Source organism: Pantherophis guttatus, chromosome 2, assembly GCF_059756535.1.
Source record: "Pantherophis guttatus breed Tessera chromosome 2, ASM5975653v1, whole genome shotgun sequence".
In the NCBI taxonomy this organism is placed as follows: domain Eukaryota; kingdom Metazoa; phylum Chordata; class Lepidosauria; order Squamata; family Colubridae; genus Pantherophis; species Pantherophis guttatus.
The window spans coordinates 261,769,662-261,793,173 of record NC_142064.1 but is presented as its reverse complement, the minus strand read 5'-3'; the positions used below and the strand labels follow the sequence as shown (position 1 = coordinate 261,793,173).

The following is a 23,512-nucleotide window of genomic DNA, read 5'->3' as shown; positions in this document are numbered from 1 at the left end:
ATAGCCTGGCCCTGAGCCATGTAGGGTTTTAAAGGTAATAACCAACACCTTATAATTCATCCATCTCACCTGGAGATAACTCTGAGTGGTTTATAATATTAAAAACACAAAAAACAGAGTTTGTATTCAATAAAATCATTGAAATCCATTTATTCGAACTGCATCCTCCTGCCAAAGTACAGGTAGTCCTCAATTTACGACCACAGATGAGCCCAACATTTACTAGTATGTTGCTAAGTGAGAAATTTGTTAAGTGAGTTTTGCCCCCTTTTATGACTTTTCTCGCCAGGTTGGTTAAGCGAATCACTGCAGTTCTTAAATTAGTCACACCGGTTGTGAAGTGAATCTGGCTTCCCCACTGACTTTGCTTGTCAGAAGGTCGCAAAAGGGGACCAAGCGATTTGAGACACTGCAACCGTCATAAATGTGAGTCAGTTGTTAAGCATCCGAATGTCAATCACGTGACCACGGGGATGCTGCAACAGTCGTAAGTGTGAAAAATGGTGATAAGTCACTTTTTTTAGTACTGTTATAACTGATTGCTTCTTGTGGGGAAATGAAGAATTGTAAATCAAGGACTACCTGTATACCCATCTTGGCCCAATCTCTTTAGCATGAATTTGAATACTTTTGACTCAAAATGGATTTTAATAATTTTAAGCCTAAATAATGACTGTCAGTTTGGCACTGGATTAGGGAAAACTGAGTTCTAATCTTAGTTTAGGACTAAGTTTAGGAAGAAGGCACCAAGGCAAATCGCTTCTGAAAAATGTTGCCGAGAAAACTTCAGGAACCTGCCCAATGTAATCACCAGGAGTCAAGACTGATTCAAAAACTTAAAATAAATTATTCAATTTCCTGACAGTGAGAACAATTAATCAGTGAAGTTGTGGGTGCTACAACACTGGAAGTTTTTAAGAGGAGATTTGACAACCATTTGTCCGGAATGGTATAGGGCAGTGATGGCTAACCTTTTTGCTGTCATGTGCCAAAAGTGGAGGGAGAGCAGGGGGGTTGTGTGCGCATGTGCCCATACCCATAATTCAAAGCCCCCCCACACCCTCACGCATGCGCGCATGACCTCCCCATGCTGCCCCCGCTTTTGGCAAGTGATGACACGGTGGGCCCAGTAGGCTCATTTTTCACCCTCCCCAGGCTCCAGAGCCTTTCTAGGAGCCTGGGGATGGCAAAAATGGCCTTTCCCACCCCCTCGGAGGGCCTCCAGAGGCCGTTTCTCAACTTCCGGTGGGCCCGGAAGGCCAAAAAATCATGCGCACTGGAGCTGAGCTAGGGCAATGCTCGCGTGCCCACAGATATGGCTCTGCGTGCCACCTGTGGCACATGTACCATAGGTTTGCCATCACGGGTATAGGGTCTAGAAGACCTCCAAGGTCCCTTCCAATGCATGAAAGATTATATCTATATATTTCTTATATCTCTTATCTCGGAGATATAATCTAGATAGATAGATAGATAGATATAGAAGAGAGAGAGAGAGATGGATGGATGGATGGATAGATAGTAGAGATAGCTAGCTAGAGATAGTAATAGCTAGCTAGCTAGCTAGCTAGCTAGCTAGCTAGATAGATAGATAGCTAGCTAGCTAGCTAGATAGATAGATAGATAGATAGTTCCAAGCCGGGAGGAAGGCACTGGAAATAAAAGGGGTGGCTGGAGGCTGATTGGAAAGTGCCCCCATTTATTGATGAAGCAGAACCTTCTGGGTCAGCTGAACAACTGGTTTTTCTTGTACATCCGGCTTTTATACAATTTTTACAGCATTCTGTAATCTGGAGGCTTGCATTGTGTGTTTGATTGGTATATTATTTGATTGGTTTTACTTATTTGGCAAAGGCTTATGATGGGTCTTAATTGTTAGTTCCTTTGTCCTAATCCTGTTATCTATTGCCTCTAGCCTGCCCTTCTTAATGGACCAGTATTGTTTCCACTTTTCTTAATGGAGTTGAGATCATGTCCTGTCTTTTCTTAATCCCATCTTAATTCCTGAAGGTGTTTGTGAATAGATTAGCCCAGTCTTTCTGAATGGATTACCAAATCTGCATTTCTAAAAGCTGGCCTTCTCAGTTTCTGCTTGGGGAAGGGAGACTGAGGCTGGTTTCTGTCTCCCTTAACATTTTTTTTTTTCATTTCTCATTTAGGGGAAATATTCTATCCTGCCCTTTTAAAATTTCCCAAAATATTTCATTCTTCTAGGAGGGGGGGGGGCTTCCTACAGTTGATAGTTGATAGTGGGGGGGGGGAGAAATCCGGGAAGAGGAGGAGGCGGGGAAGGAGGCACGTGATCAAAACAACAACAAAGGGCCAACTGTGGGCAAAAGGGAAGGGCGCGCGAGCTTCGGGGGCGGCGCGCGAGCATGCTCGGGACCGAAAGAGGCGGCGCGCGCCCTCCCTCCCGCCCTCCCTATCATAAGAGGCCCCTCCCTTTCGCTTCCTTCCCCTCCGCTTCCCTTTCTTCTTCCTCCCAGCTCTGTTTATTCGGCCAGCCCTGCCCGGGGCCCTTCTCCCGCCCGCCGAATCGCCTGGCGGAGCCCTGCGAAGTGCGAAACCCCGCGTGCGAGGTATGGACTTTTCCCCTTTCCACCCTCCCCCCACCTCCCCTCCCAAAAAAGTCACTTGCAAGAGGTCCATGCGAAGGGGGGGGGGGTTCCTCTGCACGAAGCCCCTGTGCCTGCATGGAGGGGTGGGGGGTGGGGTGAGGGGGAAGAAGAGAGTCAGTCCCCCCACCCTTTCAGTTTTTAAAATTGCAATGCAACAAGCCGTCCCGAATGCCGATCTTGCAAAAAGTAAGTCCGCCTTCCCAGGTGTCCGATGGCGAATCGGGGGGTTCGGTTCTCGGTTTGTTGGTTTTTTGTTATCCCGGGGTTCGATCTTGTTCCCCAACGTGGATTTGGTCCAAAGGAAACAAAGCCCCCCCCCCACCCTGATTCTGCACCCCTTGGCAGTGCGCTTTCTCCTCCTTTCCCTCCCTCCCTACCTTCTGCAGCGCTTTTGGAGAATGGGCATTGTAGTCTCTGGGCAAGTGCCTCGGCTCTAACGAGGAGAGGACTTCATATCCCATCAGCCCCCCCCCTTCTTTCTCTTGCATGCCTTCTCCGCCTCTTTTGCCCTCTTGAGGATTTGGGTTCAGAAGCGCAAATTCGCTTTTTTTTTTTTTTAATTTGATTTATATGCCGCCCTTCTCCGGAGACTCAGGGCGGCTTACAATGCGTTAAGCAATAGCCTTCATACTTTTGTATATTTATACAAAGTCAGCTTATTGCCCCCACAAACTGGGTCCTCAATTTACCTACCTTAGAAAGGATGGAAGGCTGAGTCAACCTTGAGCCTTGGAGAGATTCGAACCAATTATTGCAGTACAAGAGCCGGGTCAGCTTTGTTCTGGAATTTGGCAATCTCTTGGTGAAATCCCAGGATGTTTGCATGTCTGCAACAAAAGCGGCATTATAAATCATCCAGATGTTGGCCAGTTCGGTAAAATTAATCTTCGGTGTCGAATTAATTAGGGCAGTTGCATTGTTTGCTGTGGGATGCTCTTATTTAGAGAAACTTACCTTCCTCCCTCCTAAAACATGGGCCAAATTTTCTCATGCAAAAAATGCAGATAGTATTCGATTTACGACCATAATCTGAACCAGACCCAAAAGTGGTTTTTTTTCCCCCAAGAAGCATTTGGACTTTCTGGTTTTTCTTTGAAAGTCCAATTGCCTCATTAAAAAATGAGGCAATTGTGGCAACCGTGACCTGGATGACTGAGAATCTCCATAGACAAATCTGAACCAGAATTTCCATCATAAATTAAGATGGTTGTAAACTGAGTATCACCTGACTTTATGACTATTTTTATCATGGTCATAAAGTGGATCACTGCAGTTAAGCAAATTATTTGGGGGTTAGGTGAATCCAGCTTTGGATGAAAATAGAAAGTTGCAAATTGCGATCTCTGAACGCACAGCACGTCATAAATGCAAGCTTTGATGCCAAATGCTTGACTTGTGATCACACATGACCCACAGGGGTGTTACGATGGTCATAAGTGCGAGGACAAGATTTGTTTTGTAGTTTTGGAAAACTGCAGTACAAGGAAGTGTGATTTTGTCAGTCAAAGTGTGTTATCACTTTGGGTAGGTTTGAGGAGAAAGATTGCTGTACAATAAAAAAGATGAAATGGAAGAAAGGCAGTGCCGAACAAACAAATATAAATATATTAAGATAAAGAATGAATTGTTTAAGAATAAAAGAGAATAAATATGAATAAACAGTAAAGTTAGAATTTAGGGACAAATGAAGATGGTGTTTATGTATGCAAGTATAGAAATATTGAGATATGTTTAAAAAAGAAAAGAAAAGGGGGAAAGACGATTTTGGCAAGAATTGTAACTGAGTATTTGAATTTGATTAATTGCATAAGATAAGAAACGGCCAACACTGTTAAAAAAAAAAAAGATGTGGGTGAATGTGGGAGAGGAGAAAAAACCCAATAAAACTTGTTTAAAAAAAATGTGTTATCAGGCCACATTTTTAGGCAAATGATCGGGTACCTACTTCTATATGTCAGGGTTTTTTTTTGCTGTAAATCTGTGAGCAGGTGAAATGCTACTAAATACACGTCCTCGAATTACAACCACAATTGAGAGCAAAATTTTTGTTGTTAAGACAGTTGTTAAGTGAGTTTTGCCCCGTTTTACAACTTTGATTGCCCCAGTTGTTAAGTAAATCACTACAAACATAGCTGTTAAGTGAATCTGGTTTCCCTCATTGACTTCGCTTGTCAGAAGGTCACAAAAGGAGATCACGTGACCCTGGGACACTACAGTCATCATAAATATGAGCTAGTTTGCCAAGTGTCTGAATTTTGGTCATGTAACCATGGGAATGCTGCAATGGCTGTAAATGTAAAAAATGGTCATAACTCGAGCTGTTCAGAGCTGTTGTAACTTCAAACGGTCACTAAATGATGCAAAGGTGCTTTTTCAGTTGCAGTTTCAGTTTATTTAGATTTATATACTGCCCTACTCCCGAAGGACACAGGGCGGTGAACAGCCAAGATAAAACACATACAATATAAAATTTAAAAACAATTTAAAACATTAAATAAATTTGACCCAAACTAATTAAAATACCCCTGTTTTTTAAAAACAAATTAAACTTAAACAATTAAAAAGAAAAAAAAATAAATTAAAAAGAGTTAAGCCAGCCCAGCTTGTTGAAATAAAAGAGGCAACTGGACTTTCTTGTGTTCTTTGAAGACGTTTCGTTTCTCATCCAAGAAGCTTCTTCAGAGTCAGAACTGAAGAAGCTGCTTGGATGAGAAGCGAAATGTCTTCAAAGAAAAAAACAAAGTCCAGTTGCCTCTTGAAAAAGCACCTTTGGGACAACTATGACCTGGATGACTGAGAATCTCCATAGATGGTCACTAAATGAACCGTCGTAAATCAAGGACTACCTGTATTCCATAGCTATTTTGGGAACTGACCCAATTGCACATAGCCTTTAAATGAATGAAGATGGTATGCTTTACAACGTAGCTACAGAGATGTCATCCTTGCTGAAATAGGAGATTTCCTTCTCTTATTTTTGTTTATTTTGGTAGATTGCTATCTATAGCACTATCCTAAATACCAGGACTGTTGCATTGCTCACTCGGGCTCTAAATGTAGATCTTTATGCAGCCAAAATGACATCATCCACATACAGAAAGGAGCATCACTAAGCTCTGAGAAAAACAAAAATCAGAGGGATGAGAGGAAAAAAATGGAGCAATGTGAGCGATATTTAATAAATTAAAAGATTGTGTTCATTCTCTATTAGAAATACATGGGGGCTTCCCTTTTACATTCATTTTAATAACTTTATAATGTAGTTACATTTTATTGTATTATGATTACTGTATTTTTATTTCAATCGACTACATTCCACTAAAATAATTAAAAGAAAAAGTGTGCAGTATTACTAAAATACTTCTGTGAGGGATGATGACGATGATTTTTTATTCATATTTCACCTTTATTATTTTGTCACCTTTTTTATTTTGATAAATAACTGAAGGTGGCAAACACGGGACTAGAATTCACTGTCTCCTAGTGGTTGGCCTAAACCCAGCCTGCCTTCATGCCTAAGGCGGGGCCTAAACCCACAGTCTCCGGGCTTCTAGCCTGGTGCCTCGCTCATTAGAACAAACTGGCTTTCTGATGATGATTTATATCAGTGCTTCCCAAATGTGAGTAAATTACTCAAAATAAGGTAAATCTAATTTTTCTTTGTGTAATGACCCAAACCCATTCCCCATCACAATAGGGATATTCAAATTGACTTAAAAGTATAGTAAACAATATTCAAAAATTTCCCAGAGTATTCCTATTGGGATGAAAATCCACAAAATTGCCATGAAAGGTGCATTTTCCAAATGTGGTAATCAATTGAAATGACATAAAGATCATTCAATGATACCGTTTTTATTACACAAGTAGTCCTTGAATTATGACCAAGTTATGATGGTGCTGAAGGAAAGATCTTAAATTTGTCCTCAAGTTTGATAAGACTGATAAAAGATTTTAGGGAATGAAGGCAGCGTTTGGGAAGCATTGATTTACAACTGTCCCACTCCTAGAAACTTTGGTGATTTGCAAAGTCCAAAATACAGTTTAAAGCCAGACCTGAGAACAGAGCCAGGTTTTCAAAGATTTACGAAGCAACTACAGCTTCTGAAAATTCGTGCTTCTGTAACCATGGCCTTAATCTTTTAGAGGCAAGTGGATCTCAACATGAGACATGGTGCAAAGATTGAATGGACGGTGCCTTTTGTCTTTCAGATGCCGGTGAATTTCAAAGAAGTTGCTATGTATTTCCCAGAGGATCAAGGACTATTACTGGATGCAGGTCAAAGGAGTCTCTACGAAAGTGGCATGCAAGAGAACGGTAGGTGGTACTAACTAGAAATACTTTAGAACAGTCTATTTCAACCTTGGCTACTTTAAGATGTGTAGACTTCAGTTCCCAGAATTCCCCAGCTAGCTTATGCTGGCTGGAGAATTCCACATTGAAGTCCACATATCTTAACATAACTGAACTTGAGAAACATTGAACTACTGTATTTTTCAGAGTATAAGATGCACCGGAGTATAAGACGCACCTTAGTTTTTGGGGAGGAAAATAAGAAAAAGGCTGATTGGCAGGTGGATCGGCCTCCCGGAATACCCCCAATCAGCTGTTCCCAGAGGTGTATTTTAGCAACAGGTTCCTTGGTTGTGAGCTCTGTGCCTTGCTTTTTTTTTCTGTCCCTGAAAGCCTTCGAAACAGAACTTCAGAAAAAAAGCCTCTGAAGCTCTGTTTGGGGGCTTCTTTTCTGAAGCTTCGTTTCTGATGCTTTTTTCAGCCTCTGAAACCTCCGTTTTAGAAGCTGGGCGGGGCTACATTCAGAGTATAAGACACACCCAGATTTTCACCCTCTTATACTCTGTCTTATACTCTGAAAAATACGGTACCGAATTGCACATCATCTGCTCCTAATTTGAGCTTTTGACTGATCTATTATGGAACCAACAAGCCAAATTTTCTTGGAACTAAAAAAACAGGATGAAAGTTACTACTGGCAATACCTATAAAAGGTAGAATGAAAAAACTCTGATGTTACGTAGTTTTAGTAATGAAACACCTGAAGACAAAAAAAAAACCAACCTCAGAGAGCACCAAGGACCCTCAGTGAAAAAATCTAGAATATCCAATCTTAGAAAATCAGTGTGACTGTTCTAAGAAATGTAACCCACATGGTGGGGACCAAGGACACATCCTGAAAAATAATCCTTGTAGAAACAGGTTAGCAAAAATTAATTCCTCTTGAAGGATTTTCTTTTCCAGCCTGCTGGGATTATGTTCATATACCAATTGTTTGTTTGTTTGTTTTATTTAGCAGGTGATGGGCAGATCCATGAGGAGAAGGAAGATGTGTCAGGGCAAAACTATCACCAAAATCAACAAATTGGAACATCTCTGGGAGAGCCAACGGTGAAACATCTCAACGCAGAGAGGCAGCGACAATACCATTTAGCAAAGAGAAGAGAGAGCTCTGCGGCTTACACCCAGGTCCCCCAGCCTCCGGGCCAAGGTGCACCTGGAAAGACCAGGCGCAGATCCAAGATCCCAAGAACCTGTAATGAATGTGGGAAGACGTTCGCTCAGGCTTCCAACCTCTTGGCCCATAAACGGATCCACACGGGCGAGAAGCCCTATAAGTGCATCCACTGCGGGAAAAGCTTCACCGAAAGGTCGAATCGTAACCGGCATCAGAGGACCCACTCGGGACAAAAGCCCTACAATTGTCTCGACTGCGGAAAGAGCTTCAGCTTCAGGTCCGACCTCATCCGACATGGGATCACCCACACGGGAGAGAGGCCATACAAATGCTCGGATTGTGGGAAAAGCTTCAGCCATGCCTCAACCCTCATTCGGCACGAGAACATCCACACGGGGGAGAAACCCTACTCCTGCGCAGACTGCGGGAAATGCTTCACCCAAAGCTCATCTCTCCTGGCGCATAAACGGCTGCACACCGGAGAGACGCCATTCATCTGCCCCGTTTGTGGAGAAAGCTTCAACTGGAAGTCGCATCTGGTGACGCACCAGCGGACCCACACTGGGGAACGACCGTACAAGTGCGGCAAGTGCGAGAAAAGCTTCATCGAGAAATCCAAACTGAACAGGCATCAGAGGACCCACGCGGAGAAGAAACTGTATGGATGTGGGGAGTGCGGGAGAATCTTTAGCCTCCGATCCAACCTGGCTCGGCACGAGACCACTCACCGAGTGGGGAACGCCTACACCTGTTTGAGCTGCGGGAAAAGTTTCAACCAGGCGGCGAAACTGATGCGGCACGAAAGGATCCACACGGGAGAGAAGCCCTATTCCTGTTCAGGCTGTGGGAAAAGTTTCAGCCAGACCTCCGAACTCCTGCGGCACGAAAGGATCCACACCGGAGAGAAGCCGTACAAATGCTCGGCCTGCGGGAAGTGCTTCAACCGCAAATCACACCTCAGCACTCACGAGGCGACCCACTTAGCTGACGTGCCGCGTGGAGGGCTACAAAGCAGGACAGTCTACGACAGCAGCTCACTCTTTATTGCAGGGCTGAGTCCCCACCAGCAGACCCACGCAGAGGGCCAGGCGTATCCGGGCTCAGAAAGTGAAAAAGATTACAGCCACAGTTCGATCTTTATTGCGGGGCTGAACCCCAGCAGGCCCACACAAGTAGGGGACCAGCTGTATGAATGGCCCAACAGCGAGACAAGCTATGGCCATTGTTCACTCCTAATCACTGGAATCAATCCACAGGAAGGCACCCAGGCAGAGGAACCGCTCTTTCAATGTCTGGATAGAGAGACCAGCTACACCCGAAGCCCCTTGTTTAAAAGCATCATGAACACACGCCAGGTGGTCCTTTCAGGAGGCCAACCGATTGACTGCCTGGACCGCGAGAAGAATTACAGCGACCCGTCGCTTTTCCAGAAAGAGGAGAAACTGTTTAAATGTCCCGAATGTGGAAAGAGCTTCAACTGGCAGTCTCATTTCACCAGGCACAAAAGAATTCACACGGGAGAAAAGCCGTACTGTTGCACGGACTGTGGGAAAAGTTTCAACCGCAGGTCACACCTCGTTCGACACAGCAGGACCCACAATGGACTGAGCCTGTACTCTCCGGCTGTTGAAGAATCCTCAGTTCAGGACCTTATTTTCTTAAACCCAAGTGAATCAGTGCAGGAGAAAACTGATTAACACACAGACTGGGGGGTCTTCCTTTATAGCTCGCACGAGGTTACAGCCTGAAAACCTCACAATCCTGTCTGCTGAACCCACTCAGGAATAAATGTTGTGAAGGTTCAGTACAGGATGAAGTATTAAAGAACTCGTCCCAGGGAAAAGCTGTGTATTGGGCAACTTAGTAGTAAAACATTAGTTCTCACTAGGCCCAAATGCCTGTGGCAAGAAAACGGTGGGCTTAGCTCTTATGAATAATAGAATTGATAAAACTGTTCCTAACATGAGAGGTCGCACGGAGGTTTTTCCATAAAATAATTCCAAATCTCCATGCTCACTGAAAAGTAGCATGTCAAGGAGCTAAATTTGCGGTCTCCGTGAGATGTTTCTTCTATACCAGTGATGGCGAACCTTTTCAGCACCGAGTGCCAAAAAAGTCACGTGGAAACATTGCACTTGTCGAGGCCGCACTCCGGAAAAGCCGAACTTCCGGGTTCTAACATGCATGTGCGCTCAACAATCAACTGGCCAGCACGTGTGTGCACACCAGTTTTCAGCAGTGCCGCGTGCGCGAAGGACAGCTGATCGTTGTGCGTGCATGGATGCCAGAAACCTGGAAGATAAACAGGCAAGGCTGCGCGTGCTGGGCGACATGGCTTCGCGTGCCACTTTGGGCATGCGTGCCATTGGTTTGCCATCATGGTTCTATACACTTAATGTTTTTTTTTTTTTTCATGGATGTACTATCCCTGGATTCCAATTCATGTTCAAAGGAAGGATATTAAAGTTTTCAATCCGAAGTTAAACCATATGGAAGAATTCATGGCAAGGATGTTTTCTCTTTTCCCGCCTTTGCAAATTCTTCCAGTAGTGCTGAGATGGGGAGACCTGGCCTCTCCAGTTGTTGCTGTATTTTCACTAACATTCACCTCAGGCAGTGAATTTCAAGGATGATGGGGATTAGAGTCCAGCAGGGTCTGGAGTAGTACAGGTGCTTAGTCATAACTGTTCGGGAAATGGCTGGATTACTCAAGATAATAATGGGATTATAGCAGGGATGAAATCCAAAATTTTTCCCTACCGGTCTGTGGGTGTGGCTTGGTGGGCGTGGCAGGGAAAGGACATTGCAAAATCTCCATTCCCACCCCACTCGGAGGCCAGCCAGAGGTGGTATTTGCCGGTTCTCCAAACTACTCAAAATTTCCACTACTGATTCTCCAGAACCTGTCAGAACCTGCTGGATTTCACCCCTGTATTGTAGAGCTGAATAGCTCTCAATATTAGAAAATTCCTTCCTCCATTAAATTAAATTAAAGTATTCCAGTATTTGAGAGGCTGCCACAAAGAAGAGGGGGTCAATTTATTTTCCAAAGCACCAGAGGGCAGGGACAAGAAACAATGGATGGAAACTAATCAAACAGAGAAGCAACCTGGAATTGAGTAGAAACTTCCTAATGGTGAGGACAATTAACCAGTGGAACAGCTTTCCTTTCGGAAATTGTGGGTACTTCCATCACTGGAGGTGTTTAAGATGAGACTGGACAGTCACCTGCCTGAAATACTATAGAGTCTCCTGCTTGAGCAGGGGGTTGGACTAGAAGACCTCCAAGGTCCCTTCCAACTCCGTTATTCTTTTCCGTTAAATTTAAAAAAACAAAAACAACCCTCACCTGTGTTTTGAGAGGCAAGTTCCACATAGGCTAGTAACAGTGTTTTCCTGCTTTCTGAAAAGTAGATCTTTTAAACCATTTCCACGTGTCTATATTGATAGCAAAGGTAGCCTGAAGGAAATTGCATGAACTGGTAAGTTTAGATGATAACATATTAGAATGACAGTACAAGCAGTCTTTGATTTACGACTGTAATTGAGCCCAGAATTACAGTTGTAAATCAGCCTGGTCTCTAAGCAGGACACCCTGTAACCACACCTGACTTTACAACATTTTTTTTTACTGTCGTTGTTAAACAAAAGCTACAGTAGTTAAAGCAAATCCATTGTCTGCAATGGGTGTGGGGTTTTTTTTGCTGGAAACCAGAAGTAAAAGCTGGTTTTTAGTAATATATATATATAATATATATCATCAGCTTGGGCAAACTGTGGAGAGGAGAACTTGTGGCTCAGAAGGTTAATTCAACTGCCTAACATGCAGGAAGCCCAAGTTCGAATCCAAATAAGGGTATGGCTAGCTGATGAAAGCTAAAAAGCTTGAAATAGATCTATAGTAGTCTCCCTTTATTTCTTTATCAGCAAAATATAAATTTGGTATAAAATGATTTGTGAATGCGACTGCTTGAGGGCTCCTGGATTGGAGCTGAAAGGTGAAAGGGAGCAGAATGCCCCCTCCCACATGTTGGGGTAGACCAGGTGTCATGTGACCTCTGGAATACTGCAAACAATCAAATGTGAGCTGGTTGCCAAGTACCCCAAATGGGATCATGTTAATTGGGGGTGATTTGTTAGAACTTTGGATCTGAATCCTAAGTTATCTTGGGGAGGTCCATCAAAACTTTGAATGGTTGTTAAGCATCCAGTCATAAATTGAGGACTACCCATAGATACAGTATTGGTAGTCCTTACTTATGATCACAATTGAGCACGGAATTTATGTTACTAAGTGAGAAATTTGTTAAGGGAGTTTTGCCCCATTTTTCGATTTTTAATCGCTGCAGTTGTTAAATTAGTAACACAGTTCTCAAGTGAATCCGGCTTCCTCCTTGACTTTGCTTGTCAGAAGGTCACAAAGGGTGATCCCATGACCTCAGGACACTGCAACTGTCATAAATATGAACCAGTTATCAAGGAACTGAATTTTGATCACATGACGGTCATAAGCGTGAAACAATTGTCACAACTCAACTTTTTTCAGTGCCGTTGTAACTTCAAACAGTCACTAAATGAACAGTTGTGAGTCGAGACTACTTGTATAGGCCAGGAAAACATGGGATCTCATCTTGCAGGAAAACATTTTTTATACTAGACAGCATGAAAAATGGAAAGCAAGAACCTCCTTCCTAGAGGGAGATGGAGAGAAAATTACGACTGGATTTGAAGAAGGATGAGCTAAAAGTTCTGGAACAACCTCTGCAATCAATAGTTTGCAACGTCGTCATCTTCTTGAATTAAAATAAATAAAAGAATTAAAATAAATGAATTCTCCTTGACCCAAGACCTTTTTTCCCCTGGCTCCATATCACAGCTCTTCAAGAAGATCAAGATGTATTTCTTTCTTACATACTACTCTTTATCTTTTGGTATTTAACTTTCCTCCCTAATCTTCTTTCAGTTATAACTCAAAAGATGGCACCTCCCGAGATGCCAAGAGTAATTTAGGCACACCCAATGTTGTGTAGATTTTGTGGGCTGGTCAATAATACAAGACATGGATTTTTAGTTTTCGTGGGTTTTCCCCTCCCGTTGACAATTTTATTAAATCTCTTTTAGATCAATTGCACTAAAAACTGGTTGTGTGTGTCATTCCAATAATTCTAAAGTGGCGCTGGCTGTGGGTGATGGGAGTTGTACTGCTGCAAATTCAAACTGGGGAAACTTTATTAAACATTCGCAGTGTACTTTGCATATATTATTTTTTTATTTATTTTATTTATTCATTTATTTGATTTCTATAGCCGCCCATCTGAGCAAACGACTCTTAGGTTAGGTTCGTATACCCAAAACTAGAAAAGGTTTAGGGGGCAGATCGTCGCGGAGAAAAATCTATCGATGTGATCGGTGGGGATCGAAAACAATCGGCTGGAACATAATAATAAAAAAAACCCTTTCAAACGCCCCTGGGAGGGAGGAGGGGGGAGAGAGATCGGGCAAAGGTGTTTTTCAGCCATCTGTCACTAGATGGCGCTGTAGAAATAAACAACGTACGCGCCTAGATAAACTGTCTACACTAGTAGCCCATTGGTAACGAGTTAAAAGGAATTTGAAACCATCAAGTATTAAATGACTAGAGGGGATGCCGGAGTAGAGAAGACCAGAGGAACTTCCTCTTCCTGCTCATCCCTGGGAGGATGATGGCATGCAGGGTGGCACTCTTGTTCTTCCCAGGGTCGCAACAGCAGCTAGAAGGTGAGTGGAGGACAGATTGGAGGAAAGGGCTGGGAGCAAGCAGGGCTGCCTGGTTTGCACCTTGGTGTAAAAGCAGAGAAGCTGCTACATATCCCTTCCCACTCCAGATTTAATTCCACTGGTGCTGCAAGCTTTAAAACTGCTGCCTGCAATTTTCTGTGGGTTGGGAGATTTTAAAAAGTCTCCTTCAAGGTAGAATTGACTTCTTGTTATTTTATTGACATGTTGTTTTCTTGGCAACAATCTGGGACTGATCTGCTACCGCTGGCTTCTGGGATTATTATTTTTTCTTACTTTCCCATCCAAACGGGATTTCCTGGTGGTGTCCCATCCATGTATTAATTAACCAGATTCAGCTCTGCTTAACCCTTAACCTGTTTTTAAAATTGAGAATTATTTGAGATGTTCAGTTGTGTAGGTAGTCCTCATTTACCACTTGTTTAACGACCGTTATGACTCTGAGAAAGGAGACTTATACCTGGTCCTTGAAGGTGTGATTGCCACAGTGATTTGGGTGCGACAACTGGCGCACACATAATGGTCACAGCATTCTGCAGTCGGCGATCACCGTTTGCAAACCTCGAAACACGGGCACTCCGAAGTTTGGCGTAGACAACTGTTGCCTGAATTTGAGAGAGACACTTTTACCTTTGCAAAGGGGTTTCTGAAAATACAAATCACCAAGTAATTCAGGCAGAGCAAAAGCATTTAAATGGGGGGGGAGGAGTTTTTATAGGGTGCAGAAACATGATACATTTATTTGGCATATGTGATGCATCATAAAGTAAGCGATCAAATTAGAAGATACCATTTATATGTAACACGTGAACAACAGGAAAGTTTGATTTTAGATAAAATTCCACAAATGGCAAATTTGTGGCTTAAAATATTTCCTTTTCCTGACCTGACTTGTACTTTTTAGATTTGCAAGTGTACAAATAATCCTTGACTTCATTCATTCAGCAACCCAGGCCTCCTCCATCCCTTGGCAACTCTTCTCCACATAATGACTGCAATGCGGAGAGCCAGGATTGCATGGGTGCCTTGCTTAATGACATAAACAATTTAAGGACCATAATTCTGGACTCCATTGTTATTTAGGCCATCGTTTAGGTTTAGGAGCTGTGTACAAAAACAAAACTTTCACAAACGTTTAGCATCCAGCACCTGGCTAATGTTGTGCAGCTACAGTTGCATCTAACTGTACCTTTTCAAGCTTCCCTCAGCTGCCAAGGTACATTTTTGAGGAGTTATCCTGAACCCCCAAGAACAGTCTTCCCTGATTCCCCAAGGGAGGTGTGGTTTGTTGTTCATTTTTTACACAACGTTCTCTCCCCCCACCCCCGAAGAATGCTTTCCCTTGGTTTAGTTCTCGCTTCTTGTATACAAAGTTTCTAGCTCAGATTTATTTATTGATGGATGGGTGGATAGAACACGTGCGCTTAGAAAACAGTCAACGTGATAGGAATAATTGCCCTTTAAATATTAAAGTAGCCTGATTGTAAGCTGAAAGAGGCAGAAATAAAATTAGGGAAAATATTAGAATATAATTTTTTATAGAATTATTAAAAATTATAGAAGTTTACACATTAGGCATTTTTTAATGTATATTTAAATAATATGAGGATTACTTAAATTTGATAAATGTGATAGAGATTACACGTTTTCTGAATAGTTTTTATCCCAGAGCTGTAATTGCACTCAACAATGAATTAAAGGACCACCATCAGTGAGCTGTTAGGCAGTATTACATGGTCTGTTGTGTGGATGTTTGGGTGGTTTAGGGGTGGAGAATTGTGGTGGGTGGGAGTGTGTTTGGGGATTGTTATGTCTGTTGGACATGGTCTTTGGGTGTTAAGTGAATTTCGTTGTGTATACACGTACAATGACAATAAAGTTATTATTATTATTATTAACATTGTTAGCATGAATTGGATTAATATGAATGATACCCAGAAACAACTTTGCCTATACACAATAGAGAAATGCTTAGATTGAACAAGAAAGATATAGATGAAAATAGAGATAAAGATGAGGAGTTAGGCATTTTTTTGTTTATGTATGTTTAAACAATATAATGAGGATTACCTAACTTTGACAAATGTGATAAGAGATTATTAATATGGTTACTGCGAGTTGGATTAACATGAATGATTACCCAGAACCAACTCTGTCCACACACAAGATGGATGTATATATTTTTTTAAAAAAAAAGAATAAAAGAAAAAGAAAAGAAAACTGTCAATGCATCAGATATATAGGTGACTGTTCAAGCACCGATATCCAATGTCAGAGGGAGCGACTGAATTGAATTGGTGATGAAACCATCGAGTATCGAATTGCTAGAGAGAACAAAGAGGAGACGAGAAGGTAAGAGGAACTAACTTCCTCTTCCGGCTCACCCATGGGGAGGGGTGTGTAGGTAGAGTGGCGGCTCTCCGGTTCTTCCCAGGATCCAAGGAGCATCAGCAGCAGCTGGACGGCAAGTTCAGGACAGGTCGGAGGAGAGACCGGGAGCCAAGTAGGTTTCCTCCACGGTGTAAAAGCAGAGAAGCAACCACTGGGCTGAAATATATCGGCTGCTGCTTATTCCTTCCCTCCCCAAATTTTATTTTATTTTATTTTATCTTCTGCTGGTTGGGAGATTTTAAAAAGATTTTAAAAGTCTCATTCACTTTAGGATTGCTTCTATTTATTTATTTATTCATTCATTCCCTCCTCAAATTTTATTTTATTTTAACTTCTGCTGGTTGGGAGATTTAAAAAGATTTTAAAAGTCTCGTTCACTTTAGGGTTGCTGCTATTTATTTATTTATTTATCCCTTCCTTCTCCAAATTTTATTTTATTTTATCTTCTGCTGGTTGGGAGATTTAAAAAGATTTTAAAAGTCTCGTTCATTTCAGGGTTGCTGCTATTTCTTCCTCCCTTCCTTCCTTCCTTCCTTCCTTCCTTCCTTCCTTCCTTCCTTCCTTCTCCAAATTTTATTTTATTTTATCTTTTGCTGGTTGGGAGATTTAAAAAGATTTTAAAAGTCTCATTCACTTTAGAGTTGCTGCTATTTATTTATTTATTCCTTCCCTCCTCAAATTTTATTTTATTTTAACTTCTGCTGGTTGGGAGATTTAAAAAGATTTTAAAAGTCTCGTTCACTTTAGGGTTGCTGCTATTTATTTATTTATTTATCCCTTCCTTCTCCAAATTTTATTTTATTTTATCTTCTGCTGGTTGGGAGATTTAAAAAGATTTTAAAAGTCTCATTCACTTTAGAGTTGCTGCTATTTATTTATTTATTCCTTCCCTCCTCAAATTTTATTTTATTTTATCTTCTGCTGGTTGGGAGATTTTAAAAAGATTTTAAAAGTCTCATTCACTTTAGGATTGCTTCTATTTATTTATTTATTCATTCATTCCCTCCTCAAATTTTATTTTATTTTAACTTCTGCTGGTTGGGAGATTTAAAAAGATTTTAAAAGTCTTGTTCACTTTAGGGTTGCTGCTATTTATTTATTTATTTATCCCTTCCTTCTCCAAATTTTATTTTATTTTATCTTCTGCTGGTTGGGAGATTTAAAAAGATTTTAAAAGTCTCATTCACTTTAGAGTTGCTGCTATTTATTTATTTATTCCTTCCCTCCTCAAATTTTATTTTATTTTATCTTCTGCTGGTTGGGAGATTTTAAAAAGATTTTAAAAGTCTCATTCACTTTAGGATTGCTTCTATTTATTTATTTATTTATTCCTTCCCTCCTCAAATTTTATTTTATTTTAACTTCTGCTGGTTGGGAGATTTAAAAAGATTTTAAAAGTCTCGTTCATTTCAGGGTTGCTGCTATTTATTCCTTCCTTCCTTCCTTCCTTCCTTCCTTCCTTCCTTCCTTCCTTCCTTCCTTCCTTCCTTCCTTCCTTCCTTCCTTCCTTCCTTCTCCAAATTTTATTTTATTTTATCTTTTGCTGGTTGGGAGATTTAAAAAGATTTTAAAAGTCTCATTCACTTTAGAGTTGCTGCTATTTATTTATTTATTCCTTCCCTCCTCAAATTTTATTTTATTTTATCTTCTGCTGGTTGGGAGATTTTAAAAAGATTTTAAAAGTCTCATTCACTTTAGGGTCGCTGCTATTTATTTATTTATTCCTTCCCTCCCCAAATTTTATTCCACTCTTCCTGTGTGATTCGAAATGGGTCCCTTCGTTTTTCTTCTGGTTGGGAGATTTAAATGTCTCATTCAGATTCCAAGTGGTACAGCTGCCGGCTTTAGAATAAAGTGGTGCCTGCAATTTTCTGCCGGTTGGAAGATTTTAAAAGTCTCCTTGACTTTAGAGTTGACTCCTTGTGCTTTTTATGAGTGTGATGTGTTGTCACCAAAACTGGACTCTTGCTTGGTGTCGAAGCCAATAAGTCACCGGACACGAGGTGTGATACAGAATTATACTTTTATTTTGGTACCAAGATATAAAGACCCTAGTTCGAAATGCTAACCAAGGGCCTGGATTAGAATGTTATAGCAATTTTTATAGTCAAGGGTTGCATTCAACCCTTTCCCCTAATAATGCATGCATAACAGATATTGATTGGTTATTTGGATTTCAGCCCCCTAAACCCTTATACTTGTTATGCCAAATAGCTAAATGTCACATCACCTGTTTTTCACCCCAGATCATGGGTATCTTGCAAAGTGTGCCAGCTATGTGGTTTGGGGGATTTTCTTATAAACTATTCTTGTGTCTAATATCCTGGCTAGTGGTTTTCTAACAGGTAAGGTGCTATAGCAGAGCAGCTCAAGGCAGCACCCCCTGCAACCCCCCCCCCCTGCTTCTTCCGTAGAGAAAAATAAAAGCAGTTTTAAGTCTTTGTCTAAGGCAGCACCTCCACCCCCCGCGACCCCCGCCTCCTTCTGCAGTGAGAGAAGATAGGAAGGAGCAAAGCTCTTAGTTGTTTGTTGTAAGGCAAAGAAATGAAGACAAGAGAAAATGTTTTTTCAGAATTCATATTCCTCACTCTCATGTCCACTCCATCCACACCTGGGTTCTATCTCCACATGTGACACTTCCTCTGCTCCTTAAGGCCTCATCTGTACATACATTCCACCATCTGATCCTTCAGATGTTTTCTTGGCAAGGGAGGAGTTTCATAGGCAAAACCGGTGATTTAAATCTTGTAGATGCTTTGGGTAACATTTGCTCTAAATTAAGCTGAAAAGTTTGAACGTACTCATTTCTGAGACATTTTTCAGGCTGAAATGCAAATGTATTTTCTACATGCATACTATATATATATAGTATATATGTATATAGTATGTGTATATATATATATATATATATATATATATATATATATATATATATATATATATATATATATATATATATACACATACACAATATATCTGTATTTCCTGTGTGCCAGATATATTAGAACATAACAATTTTATAAGGCTAAGAATTTGTGATTTAGTCAAGTCCACAAGAGAATGTCACGATTGTGTGGATATTTAAAATTAGATCTAGCTAGTCTTCTATGTGACAAGTAAATCATAATTGATGTTTATACATAATCTAGCATTTTCACATGTTTCTTTTGTCATGCTTCTTCTTGTTTTCACATTTTATATCCAATCATTAAACCAAGCCTTTTATGTGATTGTTATAGGCAAAAGAGGGTGCCAAGAAGATGCCAAGTGAAATCAAAAGATAGAACTAAAAAGGAAAATGAATCCATCCTGCAATTAAAATCCAATTCCTCCAGAAAACAACAAAACACTTCTCTGTTCCAGCTTCTGATGGAAGAGAGAGATAGTAACTGAAGAGATTATCAACCTGGAAAAAGTATGAGTAAAATTCATTGAGTATGTGGAACTCAATGAAACACTCCACAAAAAGGTCAAGGGAAAAAGTTATTTGCAAATTCAGAAAAAGATGGAAGTATCTGGAAATCAATGGAGAGGACAATTGGATAACCAGGTGTGGCAAGCAGTCATGCAAGACTCGCTCTGTGAAGAAAGAAAGAGTGGCTTGAATGAAAACATCATCCAAGAAGGGATCCAAAATATTTTTGACCTCCCCAATAAACCAAGAATATCAGTGGTGGAAAAGCCCCACGGAGCTACCTGTTATGAGGATAGTATGGATTGCAAATCGCAACTGATTGTGCCTGAAAGGATTCACATCAGAGAAAAGCCAAATAAATGTTCCAAATGTGGGAAATTGTTTTGCTATAGCCCACACCATTTTGAGGATAAAATGACTCTCACCGGAGGGAATACGTACCAATGCTCTCAATGTGACAAGAACTTTTGTAAGGACACCACCCTAGCAGTACACCGGAGGACTAACACAGAGGAGGAACAGTATACATGTCTGGATTGTGGGAAATGTTTCAGTCAGAATTCCAACCTGTTGATACATCAAAGGTCTCACACAGGGGAGAAACCCTATGAGTGCCTATATTGTGGGAAAACTTTCAGTCGGAATTCCCACCTGGTGATACACCAGAGGACTCACACAGGAGAGAAACCTTACAAGTGTCCAGATTGTGGGAAACATTTCAGTCGGAATTCCAACTTGTTGATACATCAGAGAATTCACACGGGGGAGAAACCGTATGGGTGTCAGGATTGTGGGAAAAGTTTCAGTCGGAATTCTAACCTGGTGATGCACGAGAGGACTCACACAGGAGAGAAACCATATGAATGTCAGTATTGTGATAAAAGTTTCAGCCAAAATTCTCACCTCGTGATGCACCAGAAGATTCACACAGGAGAGAAACCATACGAGTGTCTGGAATGTGGGAAAAGTTTCAGTTGGAATTCCCACCTGGTAATACACCAAAGAACACATACTGGGGAGAAACCGTATGGGTGTCCTGTTTGTGGGAAAAGTTTCAGCCAGAAATCTGATCTGATGATGCACCAGAGGACTCATACCGGGGAGAAACCATATAAATGTCCCGTTTGTGGGAAAACTTTCAATCGGAATTCCCACCTGGTGATACATCAGAATACACACACTGGAGTGAAACCGTATGAATGTCTAGAATGTGGGAAAACATTCAGTCAGAGTTCCCACCTGTTGATACACCAGAGGACTCACACAGGAGAGAAACCATATGAGTGTCAGGAATGCGGGAAAGGTTTCAGTACTAGGTCTAACCTTATAAATCATTTAGGTTTACACACAGGGGAGAAACCTTTCAAATGCCCAGAGTGTGGACGGTGCTTTACGCAATATTCCTGCCTTGCTGCACACAAAAAAATCCACATGAGGCAGAAGGCGATGACTGCCGAAAAATCTTGAATTAAGAAATTAAATATTAAATGTCTGGCATCATTCACTGTAGTCAACTGTATCTCGGTATTAGACATGACGGCGGAGAGAATTTGAAAATATTGGTTTGGTAAAAGGTAACTTTTTGTATCTGGATATCAGCAAACTTACTGGAAATTCCCTTATGCAGAAATCATGCAATTCTACAAAAAGGCTTTGAGAGTCGGTTTTTTTGCACACTGATCATCATCAACCATAGAAATGCTACATAGGGAGTTTCAGGTTTCTTCAACATAAGTGTCAATCCTGAAGTTGGCTGAACTGGCCATTTTCTTTTTTTTAGTCTCTAGGGAGGTTTTGTTTCTCACTGCTTCAGGGCTGACACAGCCTGGAGCGAAGGGGCCAGGGAGGGGGGTTGTAGAGATTAGCTGGGGTGTTGTAGCCATAATAAAATTCTTTCCCCTGGGAATCAAGGACATTCGTGCAGGTATCTGCATGGTGGAGACTGAGGTCATCTAGCAACTGGGCTATATGCTGATTGGTCCGTGTGACTGAGACTCTGGGGGAATGTGATAATTTTTTACTTTTAATTGGGGGAGAAAACCGGCACCAATTTAAGAGCCGGTTTTCTATCAGGAAAATGCCAATTTGGTATGTCCTAATAAAAATGTTCTTTGAGGAAATTGCCTGCCTCGGAGTTCTTATTGAACTGAGATGTATTACTTGGAACCCGGACAATAGATGTGCTGTAGATTTCAAGCCCCAGAAATCGTTAGCCAGCAGACCTGTTGCATAAAGTATCTTGAAGTTCTAGTCAACATTTGTGGTAGGTCTCATAACCGGCTACAGCTCCTAAAATACACATTACAATTCCACACTCAGATTTATTTACCGATAGTGGCTTCTCCACTATGACAAAAATGAGAGGAGATAAGGAGGATTCGAAGTTCGTCTTTTCCAAATACTTCCAACAAATCAGTGCCAGGAAAATCCGTTATTTCAGACTGTGGCCTAGGATAAGCACAAGTATCAAAGAAACTCATCAGTGTGGAGACTATAGGTAGGCCTCGGGCTACGACCGCAATTGAGCCCCAAAATTTATCTTGCGAAGTGAAACATTTGTTAAGTGAGTTTGCCCCGTTTTACGACTTTTCTTGCCCCAGTTGTTAAGTGAATCGTTGCATTTGGTTAAGTTGGTAGCATGGTTGTTAAGTGATCTGGATTGTGTCAGAAGGTCGCAAGAGCAGATCAGATGACCCCAGGACATTGCAGCCGTCATAAATATGAATCAGTTGCTTAGCATCTGAATTTTCATCACATGATCATAGGGATGCTACTAATGTAACTGTGGGAAATGGTCATAAATCACATTTTTCAATGCCCTTGTAACTTTGAACGGTCACTAAACAAACTGTTGTAAGTCAAGGACTACCTGTATACTCTCTTACATCTTTTGTCTGTTTATAATAATGATTATTCTTAGACTTCCATTGTTTTCTATGTTTTTTTTTAACTAAATGTACCCCCACAATCCTTATGCTGTCTTTCACCATAATAAACATTTGCTTTGACTTTGTCAGATTATATCATACTACTTTTCATAGTTGGTCACATTGCATAGGATCCCTTTGCAGAAGGACACCCAAGAATCAGAACCAGGCCAGGGGTGAGGAGGAACCGAGAGGTTCTTTAATCCTGACGTTCTTTGGACTCCATCCAGGTGGCTTCAAATTTAAACAAATGTGCATTTTTTTAAACCTTACAATAATCAGATTATACTGTATTTAATTCTGTCTTTTTCTTTTATTCTGCCATATTTTGGTATACAGCTATTCCTTGATTTATGACCACAATTGAGCCCAACATTTCTGTTGCTAAGTGAGATATTTATTAAGTGAATTTTCTTGCCACCTATGTTAAGTGGATCACTGCAGTTGATAAGTTAGTAACAAATCAGTGTTTCTCAACCTTGGTAGCTTGAAGATGGCTGGACTTCAACTCCCAGAATCCCCTAGCCAGCACTGCTGGTTGGGAGATTCTGGGAGTTGAAGTCCACCCATCTTCAAGCTACCAAGGTTGAGAAACACTGTATTAAATGAATCTGGCTTCCCTATTGACTTTGCTTGTCAGACAGTCACAAAAGACAATCACATGACCTTGGGACACTGCAACCGTCATAAATATGAGTCGATTGTCAAATGCTTGAATTTTGATCACATGACCATAGGGATGCCGCAACAGTGTGAAAAACGGTCATCAGTCATTTTTTCAGTGCTGTTGTAACTTCAGATGGTCACTAAATGAACTGATAAGTCAAGGACTACTGTACATCTTATCATTTTATTGTTCTTAGGAGCTGAAAACACTTGAAATAATTCCAAGGGCTCTCAGTCATTCAGAAAAAC

General features: G+C 41.1%; 2 protein-coding genes and 1 pseudogene across 4 annotated transcripts in view; all 3 read left to right on the top strand.

The window, feature by feature from the left end:
* The window catches only part of LOC132712326 (uncharacterized), a 200,735-nt gene that overhangs the window by 120,419 nt on the left and 56,804 nt on the right, over positions 1-23,512 (top strand). The window lies entirely within an intron of this gene.
* Positions 2,365-10,577, top strand: LOC148115728 (uncharacterized; annotated as a pseudogene). The gene is made up of 3 exons (XR_015731706.1): positions 2,365-2,579; positions 6,831-6,936; positions 7,928-10,577. The product of XR_015731706.1 is annotated as an uncharacterized LOC148115728 (transcript).
* On the top strand, positions 13,745-22,678 carry LOC117667878 (uncharacterized). 2 transcript variants are annotated; one of them, XM_060693344.2, is made up of 2 exons: positions 13,745-13,846; positions 19,495-22,678. In XM_060693344.2, exon 2 carries the CDS (start codon positions 19,761-19,763, stop codon positions 21,135-21,137), a length of 1,377 nt encoding a protein of 458 aa, XP_060549327.1. In that variant the 5' UTR covers positions 13,745-13,846; positions 19,495-19,760; the 3' UTR covers positions 21,138-22,678. The 2 variants fall into 2 exon arrangements, with proteins under 2 accessions (XP_060549327.1, XP_060549326.1); XM_060693343.2 differs by lacking the exon at positions 13,745-13,846 and adding an exon at positions 16,105-16,367.

What these genes read in the sequence shown, in the direction of transcription:
- LOC117667878 (XM_060693344.2), top strand. Translation starts at nt 19,761, where the DNA reads ATGGAAGTATCTGGAAATCAATGGAGAGGACAATTGGATAACCAGGTG.